The 12791-nt window shown below is 56.5% G+C and overlaps 6 protein-coding genes across 6 annotated transcripts; 2 read left to right on the top strand and 4 right to left on the bottom strand.

Moving 5' to 3' along the window:
- Window positions 1-1405: 1405 nt before the first annotated feature.
- QBC33DRAFT_581681 (uncharacterized protein) lies at window positions 1406-2210 on the bottom strand (the record flags this gene model as incomplete). The annotated part of the gene is made up of 3 exons (XM_060431281.1): window positions 1406-1867; window positions 1940-2089; window positions 2160-2210. 3 exons carry the CDS (start codon window positions 2208-2210, stop codon window positions 1406-1408), a joined length of 663 nt encoding a protein of 220 aa, XP_060278759.1.
- A 617-nt stretch (window positions 2211-2827) lies between these two features.
- QBC33DRAFT_461312 (putative trichothecene efflux pump protein) lies at window positions 2828-4899 on the bottom strand (the record flags this gene model as incomplete). The annotated part of the gene is made up of 5 exons (XM_060425024.1): window positions 2828-2925; window positions 2998-3302; window positions 3384-4126; window positions 4190-4476; window positions 4551-4899. The coding sequence occupies 5 exons, from the start codon at window positions 4897-4899 to the stop codon at window positions 2828-2830; spliced, it is 1782 nt and encodes a 593-aa protein (XP_060278758.1).
- A 2591-nt stretch (window positions 4900-7490) lies between these two features.
- On the top strand, window positions 7491-9041 carry QBC33DRAFT_500993 (uncharacterized protein). Its single transcript, XM_060425690.1, has 2 exons — window positions 7491-7504; window positions 7581-9041. Exon 2 carries the CDS (start codon window positions 7812-7814, stop codon window positions 8835-8837), a length of 1026 nt encoding a protein of 341 aa, XP_060278757.1. The 5' UTR covers window positions 7491-7504; window positions 7581-7811; the 3' UTR covers window positions 8838-9041.
- On the bottom strand, window positions 8954-10235 carry QBC33DRAFT_281887 (catechol O-methyltransferase). The gene is made up of 3 exons (XM_060423253.1): window positions 9986-10235; window positions 9233-9916; window positions 8954-9106 (listed from the first exon to the last, which is right to left on the bottom strand). The coding sequence occupies exons 1-3, from the start codon at window positions 10010-10012 to the stop codon at window positions 9071-9073; spliced, it is 747 nt and encodes a 248-aa protein (XP_060278756.1). The 5' UTR covers window positions 10013-10235; the 3' UTR covers window positions 8954-9070.
- Window positions 10236-10635: 400 nt separating this feature from the next.
- Window positions 10636-11871, bottom strand: QBC33DRAFT_581677 (salicylate hydroxylase; the record flags this gene model as incomplete). Its single annotated transcript, XM_060431280.1, has 1 exon — window positions 10636-11871. One exon carries the CDS (start codon window positions 11869-11871, stop codon window positions 10636-10638), a length of 1236 nt encoding a protein of 411 aa, XP_060278755.1.
- On the top strand, window positions 11862-12622 carry QBC33DRAFT_551774 (uncharacterized protein). Its single transcript, XM_060429227.1, has 2 exons — window positions 11862-12193; window positions 12247-12622. The coding sequence occupies exon 1, from the start codon at window positions 11939-11941 to the stop codon at window positions 12167-12169; it is 231 nt and encodes a 76-aa protein (XP_060278754.1). The 5' UTR covers window positions 11862-11938; the 3' UTR covers window positions 12170-12193; window positions 12247-12622.
- The last annotated feature ends 169 nt before the right edge of the window (window positions 12623-12791 follow it).

The following is a 12791-nucleotide window of genomic DNA, read 5'->3' as shown; positions in this document are numbered from 1 at the left end:
GGGCGTATCCATCGAGGCAGATCCCAGCACAAAAGTAATTAGTTATGTGGGGCCCACTCCCGTTGGTAAACCCAACATATGTTCGCCTCGATTCTATCCATAATGTCCTGAAACCGAGGGTCTTGGGTGTTGACGAGGCCGCGAGCAGCAAGAGACCAACTGCGCCATGCCATCGGCCCGGATCAATGGTGCGAGCCCCCTAGCAAAACTGAGTGTTGGATTAGAATACCCTTAAGAAGAGGCAGTGTAGGATCGAATCGCGACGGACAGTCTGCGACGATTTCGTCCCAGTACGACGTGACCCCATGAGCGGTTTGGTGGAGGTAGTCGATGTCCTCAAAATTCCGCGACAATTCCACAAGAGTTTTTGTTCGGCTGTTAAGTCTCCTCTACGTGTTCTTCATCGCGGCTCGCTTCGCTTCGTTGCTCATCGTCTCTAGGTAGGTAGAGATCGATCCGGATATCATTTCACACAATAGCGAGAATATCACGGCCATCATGATCTCTTGCCAGGCTTCCAAAAGCCGCGCTATCGTCCTGGCAATCCTATCCCCGCCCCAAATAGTTACTCAACATGTGATTTTCTGGCTGTTCTATTCCGTTGGGTTCTTTCAGAGGAAGCTCGTAAGCGGCATATGGTCTCAATTTAGTCTTCTCCAGACCATATCGTGCTACGCAAGACATTCCTCTTTGGGCTGATAGAATGCGAACCCAGAGCTATATGCAATGGCTAGAACGGTAGTTGCACGGCCGACTACCTTGGCTATGCCTGCTCTTAGTCTGGTTGTATCTCTATCTGGGCGAGGGAGGTAGTGGGGGTAGGAAAACTTGGCGATGGGTTATATAGATGTGACTTGAGCGGGACCTGTGTGATATTCGCTACTGGGCCAGTGGCCTGCAGTAGTTCGTACGTCGAGTGAAATATTATGTAGGTTGATATACTTTTCATCGACATGAAAGTGACACTTCAACCAAATGAAGGTGGTGGCGGGACTTGAAAACTAGACGACGATTATTCCCGGTTGTCGACTGACCTCCTAACAAAAAGGAACTGCTTGGGTTAATTACACCACAGTAACTATATCCCCCTATGCCGTCCTCCACAACCAACCAAACCCTCCCTGACACATTCTATGGACCCGTTTATGGTTATTGCGCCGTCATTCCTTCCCCAGTGTGATAGTCGAGCGACTTTCTGCAGCCTTGAACTTCAACTTTGACACCAACCATGCGGACAGTCCCAGTTGAGCCCGAGAGGGCCAAAACGGCCAGATTTCACCGATAATGAGCAGAGTTTCTACATATCTCTAACACCGGCGACTACTGGAGGAAAGACTTCGGGGAACACTCCGCCATTTCACCAACTCATTCCCCCTCCACTGCCCTCCAACCCCACGCAACCCCCTCAACGGTGCAACCACCCCTTCCCATTAGGCACATAAGCCCTCTGATCAATCCTCGCAATCTCCTTCTCCTTACTCGCCGTCCAGAACCCCACCACCTCATCCCAAGCATTAGCCCTCTCCATAGCCGCCCTATCCTCGAACCTCGCAAACACCCGCAGCCCCGTCTCGTCGTCGAGGCACTCAAACGCCATCCACGTGAGCACCGCGGGGTCCGCCCTGGCGCGCACCGCAGCCGCGACGGCCGCGAGCCGGGCGGCGGCGACGGTGCGCGCCTCGGGCGATTTGCACTGGATCCGGATATCCTGCATCACGCCGCACTGGCGCGCGTCTCCCGGCGCGTCGAGCATGCCGCCGGGAAGCTCGGCGTAGTGCGCCAGGTCGAAGCCCGTCGACATGGCGGGCAGGGCGGCCTTTTGGAACTCGGCCATGGCGGGGGAGTTGAAGTGGGTTTCGTAGAGGCCCTGCCCGGGGGGGTTGGTTGGGTTTAGCTGGGGTTGCTGCTGGACGGGAGAGGGTGGACGGGTCAATTTTACCTTGCGGTCGGGGTATACTTCCCAGGCGAACATGAGGGGGGTGGACTCGAAGTCGTGCTCGTAGTCGTAGGGGATGCCGAAGTAGTACGACAATGTCGACGGCTCCTCCTTCCAGACGTACTCGCCGAGCTTGTCATATGCGGCTTGCCACTGCGGTGTGTGAGTCTCATCGCCCCTGGGAAAGCAAGATGGTCTTGTGTCTTGGGTAGGGTCTACTCACGGGGCCGTAGCCATTGGGCATGAAGTTGACGTAGGCAAACAGGTAGAACATGATGGGCGAACTTGTTGACAGTGTCTGATCTTTCTTTACACCTTGATAAGATGGGACAAGAGAAGCACATGCTATGCGAAGAAGGTCACTCCCCCTTCTTTAGATAATTATAGTTAATTGACTGTACGCGCACTTGCAGGAGCCGTGCCAAGTGCCTGGTCCGCCCCACATCATAATCTGTGATTCCTGTGACCCCTTTCGGTTCCCCTTACCCGCCCCAACTGGTGAGGGGTTGCAAACCGACCACTGGTGAAAAGAGAGCCGGGTAACGGACTAATTATCTAGTGATTTGTAACAGTTGCCATTGGTATCTGTTTTCCAGGAGATCAAGCTTTGCGGACCTTACGTCGTACTCCATTTGAATTGCATAATTATTAAATATGCCCTAACCCCAATGTTGGCTAAGTTACTCCGTACAGAAAGTTTGGTATCCTTGATTCCGTCGGTATTACGCAGAAGGTAAGTTTAGGAAAGGAAAATAAACATCCGGATTAAACGTCCCGTCAATATTCAACCTCGGGGGTTTCAGATGGCAAGCAAGCTTCTCACGCCTGCTTGTCTGGTATTTACGAAGCCCAATTAACCAAATATTTACCCACGAGTTCTTGGGCTACAAATTAGTGGAACTTGTTCTTGTCGGCATTGACATCGTTCTCCAAGAAAATCTCGATTTTGTTGTTCATCTTTGGGCCGATGTCCTGGCAACAGAAACAGGCTAAGGGGTTCAAATTAGCAGAATTCAATGGGGCACACGATCCACGTCGTTGCTAATGAATTGACCACTCACCAATAATGCCAATGATCCCAAACGAGAGCGACGCCAGCGCGGTTGTCCGCAAGCCGACAACGTAGCTTTGCTTGAAAGCATCAGCCGCAGCGGCGATGATCTCATTCGTGATGCCCGGCACCTCGGCCAGCGCCTCGGCACCCAACGGCAAGGCACCGAGGAGGGCGGGAACCGCCGAGGGCGAGAGACCGGCGGCCTCGGCGGCTGCGGGAATGAGCTTCGCCGCCTCCTTGCCCTGCACGTTGGCCAGGATCGTCGAGAAGACCGAGATGGAAACGGCGCCACCGGCGAAGCGAGCAACACCTCTAAAACGGCGAAAATAAGTCAAGTCATTCTATCTGCTGCAGTGAACACAACACAGGGGTAATTAGCTTAGAGGCACGCACGCAAGACCGCCGGCAATGCCAAGCTCCACTTGATCGGTGCCAAACTGCACAAAGGCGATGGACAAGTACTGGGCCCACCCGAAGCCGATCTGCTCGATGAAGACCATGGCGATGGCCAGGCCCTTGCGCGACGGCGTGACCAGCGCGAGCAGCGCGCCAAAGACGACCATGACGGTGACGGATCCCGTGAGGGTCCACCGCCAGTGGCCGATCCTGGAGCCGAAGACGGTCAGCAGGAAGGCACCGAAGACGAGGCCGATGTTGGAGGGCAGGGACAGGACGACGCCGTAGCGGAAGTCAGTGGTCGCGTCGGTGAAGAGGACGGCGATCATGGTCGGGTAGATGACGTTGATGGCGTAGTAGAACATGGTGACGACGAAGCTCGCGACGAAGGGCGCAGTCAGCTCGCGGCCCTTGCCGCGCAGGAAGACGCGCGTCGGCGTCAGCGGCTGCTTGAGCGGCATGAAGGTCTCGTAGAGCGCGAAGACGACCAGCAGCGCGAAGCCCGGCACGAGCGTCCCGATCACGCGCGGGTTGCTGGAGGGGAGCGTGGTCGTGTACACGATGCCCGTGAGGATCAGCGTCGCCGACAGGATGAAGAGGATCGCGCCGCCGTAGTCGAGCTCGCGGAGCGCCTGTCGGAAGGGGAGACCGCGCGGGTGCTTGGGCGGGAAGTAGTACATGTAGAGGCCGACGAAGGAGAAGAAGACGCAGATGGCAGGGGCGTAAAACAGCCAGCGCCACTGTGTGTGTGCAAGTCAGCAACGCCTGTATGAAAGCTGAAGCTCTTCTAGAGCCACACTCACCGACTCGCCATTATGAGCTGCAAACCGCCCGGCCACAGGTCCGACGAGAACGGCAAAGTACACGCCCATGTCTGCGATGACAATGGCAATGTGCCTCCACTTGTTGGGGAGCAACTCGGGCAGCGCAAAGGCCGCCAGCTGGGCATTGCCGCCGCCGAAGCCGATGAAGGCGCAGGCCGTGATCAAAGAGTTGTTGTTTTTCGCCGTGCCTCCGATGATGAATCCGATGAACATGAGGACGTTGCCGGCTATGATGAACCACCTGCGGCCGAACAAGTCGCTGTTCGCTGCGTTCCGAAGCCCCAGTTAGCGACCCTTTCCCACCTAGTTCTCCCGCATGTGCCGACTGCTAGTTACTCACCTCCACAGACCATGAATGCTATCGTGACCGTCATGGTGTAAATAGAGATATAGAAAGACTGCGCCGAGACATCGCCCAGCTGCGTCGCGACGACTCCCTGGCAGGAGCTGAGACTCGGGACAATCCAGAAAGAGATGCCATAGCTCCAGGAGAGGATGCCAACGACAATCCAGGTCTTGAAGGTGACGTTGTACTCGTCATCGTTGTCGGGGACGTAGGCGGTCTGGGGCTGACCCACGGTTTTCTCGTCATCGGTACTAACGTGCGCGACCTGGCCCTCGTTCACCTCCTTGTGGTCCTGGGCCTGCACGTCGGGGGCGATGGGCTCTGGATCTGCTACGGCGGTCATGGTTGAGTTGGTGCTGGGGGTCTGCTGCAGAAGAACTGAATGGGGAAGCCGAAGCTGTGGAGATGAAGGATTCCCTCGCATGAGGCTCCATAAATCGTCGCGGCTGGCATTCTGGTACTGCCCTGGCCGAGGCTCCGGCAACAAACAAGGAACCCCTTTCCCGGCGCAGGAACGCGAGGGCGTTCATCAGACGACACTTCGACATAGATCTGCGGCGCCATTTGATGCCAAGAGGTGGCCCCGCAATAGCTCAATGGCAGAACCCATTCCCAAGCAGCCGCGCTAGGTTATTAGCGTTGCAGGAGGCTTCGGGAAACAATAACCTGACGTGCCTGGACATCTCTATCCGTCCTCGCTTGCGGGGTTTAGGGGAAAACTAGGGTCTAGTGCCCGGAGACCTGTCATCAAGTGACCCCACGATTCCCCAACATGGAGATCGCAATGTGAGCCACTCAAGCGAGCCACTCAAGCGAGCCATGCCAACGAATCCCAGGCCCGTCTGTCTCGGCATTTGTAGCTGTTGCTGACGTAAATACCAACCACCATATCCTCGAAGCTGAGCCTCAGGTTGAATGAAGCCTTCAGTTAAAGTTTGATTCCCTGTAGCCACTTACACCTTGCACCAGTGACCAACCCCATCGGCAAGGAGCGCGCACCATTTGTGGCGCAGGTACATGTATGTACCAACCAGTACCACGATTCGCGAGAGAGCACATGAATAGTTACGAATTGATAAACACCTCAAATGCGAGCTACGAGCCGCTGAAGAATGGTGTACACCCCGTAACACTCCCCAAGCTGGCCGTCGTCGTTGACGACCCAGTCGACGACACGGCCGCCGCCAAGGCGCACGCACGCGCACCCCATCATCATCAACTCGGCCGACCCCTGCTTCTGCGAGACCGGGCTGTCGCGCGGGCCTGACGCGGTTCGGCGTCCGGGCGTTCGCGGCGCGCCCCGCCGACGAATGGTGTGCACGCCAGGTGGGTGGGTGCACGCGGCGTCGTGCAGGCGTACAAGCCAATCGCGCGCGGACGGGAAGAAGACCGTGTACCTGTGGGGGGTTGCTGTGCAGGCGGTTGAAGAAGCTGGTGGGTGCCAATTTGCTTGCATTTTCTTTCGTGTCTTAGGGACTATTCCGGAAATCTTGGAAAGGGACGAAGTCCGTAAATCAGTACTGAACCCACCCGGCCATCCTGGAGAATCTGAAGTGATAGGAAGGTACAGTTGGGTTCTGGCTACTTCTGGTTTCTGTCTTGTCGTTTCTGTCTTCTCCGGGCTACCTATCGCGGGACTTGGCCTGGGATAGTCCTTCAGGTGGTAATTACTTTGGTAGCTCTGGAATTTTACAAACTGGTGGAAACCAAATCTGCAACGTGACACCCCTGCCAGAGTTCTTTCAGCTTGTCCATGCAAGATCCTGCCATTCCTGTTAGTGGGACGAGCTGAAAGTTACTCCTGTGAGATTGACTTCCCGAACTGGGGAAATCACATCTGTTGGCAAACAAAGTGAGAACCTTAGCAATACTTGTGTAAGTTGTAGGGGTCGTGTCGATATGCACAAATTCTCCCTCTCGCAATAGTGCTTGGTCTTGAAATATTCTACCGCACGAATTATGGTCAGATGTTGCATCACCGTATATCTGGCTCATCTTGGACGACTCGGTGAGCCAATCCCGAGCCTTGGAGAAGTAGCAGGCCTTTGTCATGGTGCAGCTGCTGAGGAAGGCCATGTTGAGGCAGCTGGTGCAGATGACGCAGCAGCGCTACCGGGATCAAGGCCCCGGCGCCGACGCGGTGCTCCCACGCTAGGAACGCTAGCAGGTTGCCGAACCCGGAGTGCTGTTTCGCTCGGGTATTGGCTGGGATTTCTTCTTCATGCCCCCGGGAACGGGTCATACTTACTGGCCTGTCTGGAAGCCGGCACGATCGATGCGAGAATGGTGTAGCCTCCGTTGAGAAGTCCCGAGGCGCCTATGCCAGCTACTGCGCAACAACCAACCCACAATGCAACACGGCAGAGCCAGCTTCTCGCTTCTCAGCCGTTCCGCGAAGCGACCATTCGGGGGTGGACACGGTTGATTCCGGCCGATGATTAGCGCTTTACTTTCCCCGCCGAGCCGGTTACCTGCAGTGAAAGAAGCTGAAACGGATTCCGCATCGCGGACCATACGCGAAGTTGCACCACCAGATTAATATAAGAGGGTCTGGGTCATGAGAGACTTGGTGGCGTCCGCACTATTGGATTGATCCTCCTTGACTCTGAAGAGAGAGCAGAGTGTAGCGAGAAGCGTTCCATCGCTGCCGCTCACACGCTGCATAAGCTTGCGCGCCGCAGAAAGTTGCATAAGCTCCCCAAGAGGAGGATGGAGCAAAGGGTCTCTTTCCCTCGCCCTGACGCCTTCTTTGCGCGTCTTGGGGTTGGGGTGAAGGTCAAGAGTCTGGACTTCCCACACTGATTCTCTCGCAGGCCTCTAATCAGGTACCTTTGGAGCATAAATTTGGAAGGACTCAGAAAATTTTGGAAGGATTCGGAAGGATTTGCGCGATTATTAACAAGACCTGGACGCCGGATGACCACAACGGCGAATGACTAATTAGTTAGGTAGGCACGAAATAAGCCCCTATTATTGGTAATTAGGTATGCACCTGACTCATCTTTTTGCTGACGAGGGCAGTAGCAGCCCGTCGAACTTGTTGGCATCCGTGCGATGTATGGCCACTTATAAAGAGGCTGATACCGACCACCCGAGGCATTGCAGTTATCGCAGCATTGGCATCATCGGTCTTGCGACAACGGAAGAGCTTCACTCTGGCGTGGCGTGAGTTGAGATACTATCAAGCAACTTCAACAACTTCACAACTTCAGCAACTCTGCCTTCCGCAACTCTGCCCTCCGCAAACTGCCCAGAATGAAGCTCCTTTCGTTGACCCGCGTCGCTCTTGGGTTGACTTCGCTCATTCCTATCGCTTCTTCGTATCCGACCCCTCACGAGACCTCCCTTCCCCTCCCGTACCGCATTCTGCAGGAGTTTCCGGAGCCAACCTGGATCGAAAATATCGCCGTTCGTCACAATGGTGCCCTGCTCTTGACCATCTTGTCCCCCAACGCATCCCTGTATCAACTTTCCCATCCGGCCAGCAAAAGGCCATGCCTTTCGCTGGTTCATACCTTCGACGAGGTCACCAGTCTCCTTGGCATTGCCGAGACGTCCCCCGATGTGTTCGCCATCGTTGGCGCCAACTTTTCCGCAGAAGGCAGCCCGGTCAATGGCACAACCGTCACCTTCAGCGTCGACTTCAACAAGCACAAGCCCGTCGTCAAGACTATCACCTCCATCCCCGAGGCCGCTCTTCCCAACGGACTGACTCCCCTGCCGCACCGCCCCACCACAGTGTTGATCGCCGACTCCGTCCAAGGTCTAATCTGGCGCGTCGACACTCTGACCGGAAAGTACGACGTGGCAATGCAGACGCCCCAGATGGCAGTGCCCCCCGGCGCGTCGACCCCGATCGGCATCAACGGAATCCACTTCTTCCAGGGCGACCTGTACTTTGACAACGGCATCCTCTCAACCATGTACCGCGTCAAGGTCACGCCGACGGGTTCCATCGCCCCGCACGCAGCCGTCGAGACGGTCGCGGTGCTGGACGCCGAGTTCCTCGACGACTTCTCCTTCGCGGCCGACGGGACGATCTACGTCGAGACCAACAAGGACAACCGCGTCATTGCGGTGAGGCCGGACGGCGACGGGGGCTACGGCGAGGGCGTCGTCGTCGAGGGCGAGGCGACGAGCCCCTTGCTCGCGGGGGATACGGCGTCTGTGTTTGGGCGGACGAAGGCGGACAGGGATGTGCTGTACGTTGTTACGAGTGGGGGGGCAGCAAGTCCCGGAGAAGGAGGGAAGGTTGTCGCTATTGATACAAGGGGGTTTTGAGCAGTAGAGTCGAAGGCAATGGGATAAAACGCGGAGTGAAAAGAGCTTATGAGTAGAATGGAAAAGCAGGCTGAGATTGAGAAGGCGACTTCCAATAGAGGTTATCCCTCCAGGGAATTACACCGAAGAAACGCGGAGTAATAGGAGTAAATATAATAATTAATTAGAAGCCAATTACATCCTCTAGCCTAGTCTCTAATTAACCATGGTGGCAACATCGTCTTCTCAGCCGTTCATATTTCTATCACCTTGCTGATTTCAACGATTTTCTAAAGGCAACCTGTCAGTCACATAAATCCAATATCAAACTTGAAAACAAGAGGCAAAGTAAAAGGAACAGAAGAATATAAAAGACTGAACTTCCGAGTGAGAAAGATGGAGAGGGATCAACTCACAGCTAGGTTGGTGTCACTAGCATCGACCGACTGGCTCTGGTAGCGGACAGCACCGCTCTCCCCACTCCCCCCCTTCTTCACATAATCCACGTACGCCGGCGCGCCCGGGAAATCGGTGTTGTCGGCAATGACGACGGACCCCTTGTGGAACAGCTTCAGCTCCTCGCACAGCCTCAGGTCAGGCAGGTAGCACTCCTCCCAGTGGTCGAGAAACACCATGTCGACCTTACCCTCCCCGACCAAGCCCTCGTCGTGCAGCTGCCTCACCGACGCCGACCCCTTCCCATCCAGCACCAAGACAAGCTCCTCCAGCCCAGCAAGCTCCACCAGATCCCTCGCAATCTGTGCGACTTGCTGGTCAGCCTCGAAGGTGAACACCCTCAAGCCACTATCACCACCGCCGGCGTTGCCGTGGAAGTCGCGCAGCGTGGCGCCCCAGGCCAGCGCGGAGCTGCCGACGAAGGTGCCGAACTCGAGGACCAGCCTCGGCGTCGGGTCCATGGCGGCCATGGCGCCGCGGATGACGCCGACCTTGGACGCCTGGATCGTCATGGGCAGCTCACTGGTGCGGGCAAAGTCCTCAATCGCGCCCACCAGCTTCCATGGCTTGTCGCGGAACTCGTCCGCGGGGAGGGAGAAGATGTGGTCGCGCAGCGCGGAGGCCCGCGCGCTGGCGTGCGAGAGCTTTTTTTTGTTGGGTGGTGGTTTAGTTGGGGTGTAGTTGACGAGACGGGAGGGGATGGGGTCACTTACGAAGTTGTCTCTGTCTGTCTTGGCCATGGTTTGTTTAATGGTTCCCCTCTTGTTATCGTTCAGGTTGCGTTGTAATCATAGCTACTAATTACTTTGCTGAATGTCCCATGGGGCCATTGTTCTAACTCGTGATGTCATGGCTGGGACGAGCCATTTCTCAAGAGACAGGCACATTATGGTATAATGACGCAAGTGTTCGACTAGCAAAACTCGACATCAGTTCCACTTTGAGTATTTACTTTTTAGTGAGTAGATGAGTTGGTTAAGAAGCTAATATTTCACCAGGTTTTATACTTAGTCTGCAATCTTTCTGCAAAGCCAACTGGAGGAACCATTGCCTAGCCAGGATGAATGGGCGAGACTGGGTGGGATTCCTTGTTTGTATTTTCCTAGCTAGCTTCCTACAGTGAATTAATTACCATCTATGTACGTACAATCATAGCCACTCGGCCGCAGAGGACCTGGTTTAGCTGCTTAGTCGGTATTCCTCCCTTCCATATGATATCCTTCTCTTTACAAATAGCTGCCGTGTGCTGTCGGATTCTAAGCCCTTATGATCACGCTTTACCCCTGCTGATCATATGCCGGATCCGTTTCTCATCTTACTGATCCTCTCCCGGAGAACCCCTTTCCAGGAAATTGCCATGTCCTCATCCATAGAACCGCTTGAACATATCCGCCATCTCCTGTGCGCCATTCTCACTAAGAAACAGGTCCTTGTTCCTAGCCGTCTCCTCCGCCTTCTCAGCCGCCCTCGCCAGCATCGTCTCCTCAAACTCCCTCACCCGCGGCTCCAGCGCCGCCTGCCACGCCGCCGCGTCCGCCACCCCAGGCACAGCCGCGAGCACGCGCGCCAGGTCCAGCGAGTCCCACAGGGCCAGGTTGACGCCCTCGCCCGCCCACGGCGTCATCAGGTGCGCCGCGTCGCCGACCAGCGTCGCGCCCGCCCGGTGCTCCCACCCATGCCCGACGGGCAGCATGTACAGCGGCGTGACATCGGCCGCGCGGCCGGGGTTATCCCTTGCGTCCTCGTCGCACGCCGTGGCGAGCAGGTCCCGCAGCGGGGGCGCCCACCCGCGGAACGGCCCGCCGTCGCCCAGGAGCGCCGTCTTGATATCGGCGGCCGTCTTCCCCGCCAGCCCGGCCGTCGTCGCCCAGTGCTCGTCCGGCGTGCTCACCGCCGCGTACACGCGGATCGAGTCCTGGGGGCCCCGGTGGGTCATGAGGCCGTTTCCGCCGCCGAGCGCGCAGAGCGTGCCGGTGCCGTTCAGCTCGACCAGGCGCGGGTGTCTGGTCGAGGCGTGCCGTAGCGTCGCCGTCACGTACTGCGCGCCGCTGTAAAAGGGCTTGACGTCCGAGAGAAGGTTGCGGATCCGGGACCACGCGCCGTCGGCGCCGACGACGAAGTCGTACGTCGCGGCGCCGCTGTCCGGGCCGAGGTCGAGGGTGATCTCAGTCGCTCCCGTGGCCGCGTTGCGGGAGCGCTCGGCGCCCGCGATCTTGTGGTTCCACTTGATGGTGTCCACCGACAGGTTCCGGACGAGCAGGTCAGTGAGTGCGTTCCGCGGGATTTCCGGCCGGTAGGAGAGCTCGCCCTCGTCGGCGTGGAGCACGACGCCGTCGGGATTGAGGACGCGCGTCGCCTCGGAGCAGTCGCCCACGGCCGCCTGGAAGCCGTCCCACAGGCCGCACTCGCGTATCGCCCTCAACCCGGACTCCTCGTGCAGGTCTAGCATCCCGGACGGTTTGGCGAGCTCCCCCGGCGTGGGCTTGCTTCGCAACTCGTAGATGGTGGCGTCGATGCCACGCCGGTGCAGCAGTAGGCCGAGCGCCAGGCCTGAGGGGCCACCACCTGCAATGGCGATGCGAGGTCTGAAGATAGGCATCTTGTAGAGGTGAACAAGCTGGCCTTTTTCTATACGTGTGTGTGGAGAAGGTAGATCAGGATTGAACATGCGAATTTGGAATCCCTCGGTGTCTGCCCTGTTCGTCGGGTGGCCGATGGTCTGTGCAGAACAGGTGCCAACGGGCCGGGAGATCTTCAACATTGATTTACGTTCGGGGCTTCCTCGGGGCTCACCGGGCGACCAAAACCTAGGCCCTTGTATCTGTATTGTACCTAGTACTGGTTGTCGCCGTGGGCCACGCTTCGCTGACTTGCGGGAATGCTGTTGGTGCAGTTGAAAAGCTTGCTCAGATCTTGGACAGGTATGATCAACCCTTCTCTCTCTCTCTTTGACCGCTTGCTCACCACGTCTCAGTTTCGGATTTGCCAACTCCGTTGATATCGAGGCCATGGTCCACGCTTGCCTCTATAAGCCTCTTGGAGCCGTCATGAAGAATCTGTCCGCTGTCGTGGGGGAGGACTCCTCCTTGTCGTGGGTCGCCTCATGGGGCATCTGGAGGATTGTTATTGGGGGCAGCAGAGTTTCGTGAGAATGGGCTCTCAAGAGTCAAATTCAGCAGAATCGAAATCAACCTCCTACTTCCTCAGTCTATTACTGTGTGACGGAACCGTATTTCTCACCAAGTCTGGCCAATCGCCAGCTGAATGTGCCGAGTCGGATGGGCATCAAGTGGTCGCCAAGTTCCTGACGTGTTCTGAGACTATTATCATCACTTTAGGGGACCTTCTTGAAGGACGGAGTTGTGAGGCATCAACTATTTGCTGCAGATGCATCCCTAGCTAGCTGCCTATGCCTCATGATATCTACAAGATACGATAGAGCTCCTTGAATGATCGTTATACATTCCATTGAAGATTGGAGCTCAGAAAAGCGTCCTTCAAGTTTTTGTTTCTCTCCCT

The sequence above is a fragment of the Phialemonium atrogriseum genome (assembly GCF_030411735.1).
Source record: "Phialemonium atrogriseum strain 8032-3 unplaced genomic scaffold QBC33scaffold_40, whole genome shotgun sequence".
NCBI classification, from domain to species: domain Eukaryota; kingdom Fungi; phylum Ascomycota; class Sordariomycetes; order Cephalothecales; family Cephalothecaceae; genus Phialemonium; species Phialemonium atrogriseum.
Note: the sequence above shows the minus strand (reverse complement) of the source record. Positions and strands in the feature narration are given on the sequence as shown.

What these genes read in the sequence shown, in the direction of transcription:
- QBC33DRAFT_281887 (XM_060423253.1), bottom strand. Translation starts at nt 10,012, where the DNA reads ATGGCCAAGACAGACAGAGACAACTTC. An exon ending in AGACAGACAGAGACAACTTC is followed by an intron (nt 9,917 to 9,985) that starts GTAAGTGACCCC and finishes AACAAAAAAAAG; the next exon opens with CTCTCGCACGCCAGCGCGCG. An exon ending in CTAGTGACACCAACCTAGCT is followed by an intron (nt 9,107 to 9,232) that starts GTGAGTTGATCC and finishes GGTTGCCTTTAG; the next exon opens with AAAATCGTTGAAATCAGCAA.
- QBC33DRAFT_551774 (XM_060429227.1), top strand. Translation starts at nt 11,939, where the DNA reads ATGCGAATTTGGAATCCCTCGGTGTCTGCCCTGTTCGTCGGGTGGCCG.
- QBC33DRAFT_500993 (XM_060425690.1), top strand. Translation starts at nt 7,812, where the DNA reads ATGAAGCTCCTTTCGTTGACCCGCGTCGCTCTTGGGTTGACTTCGCTC.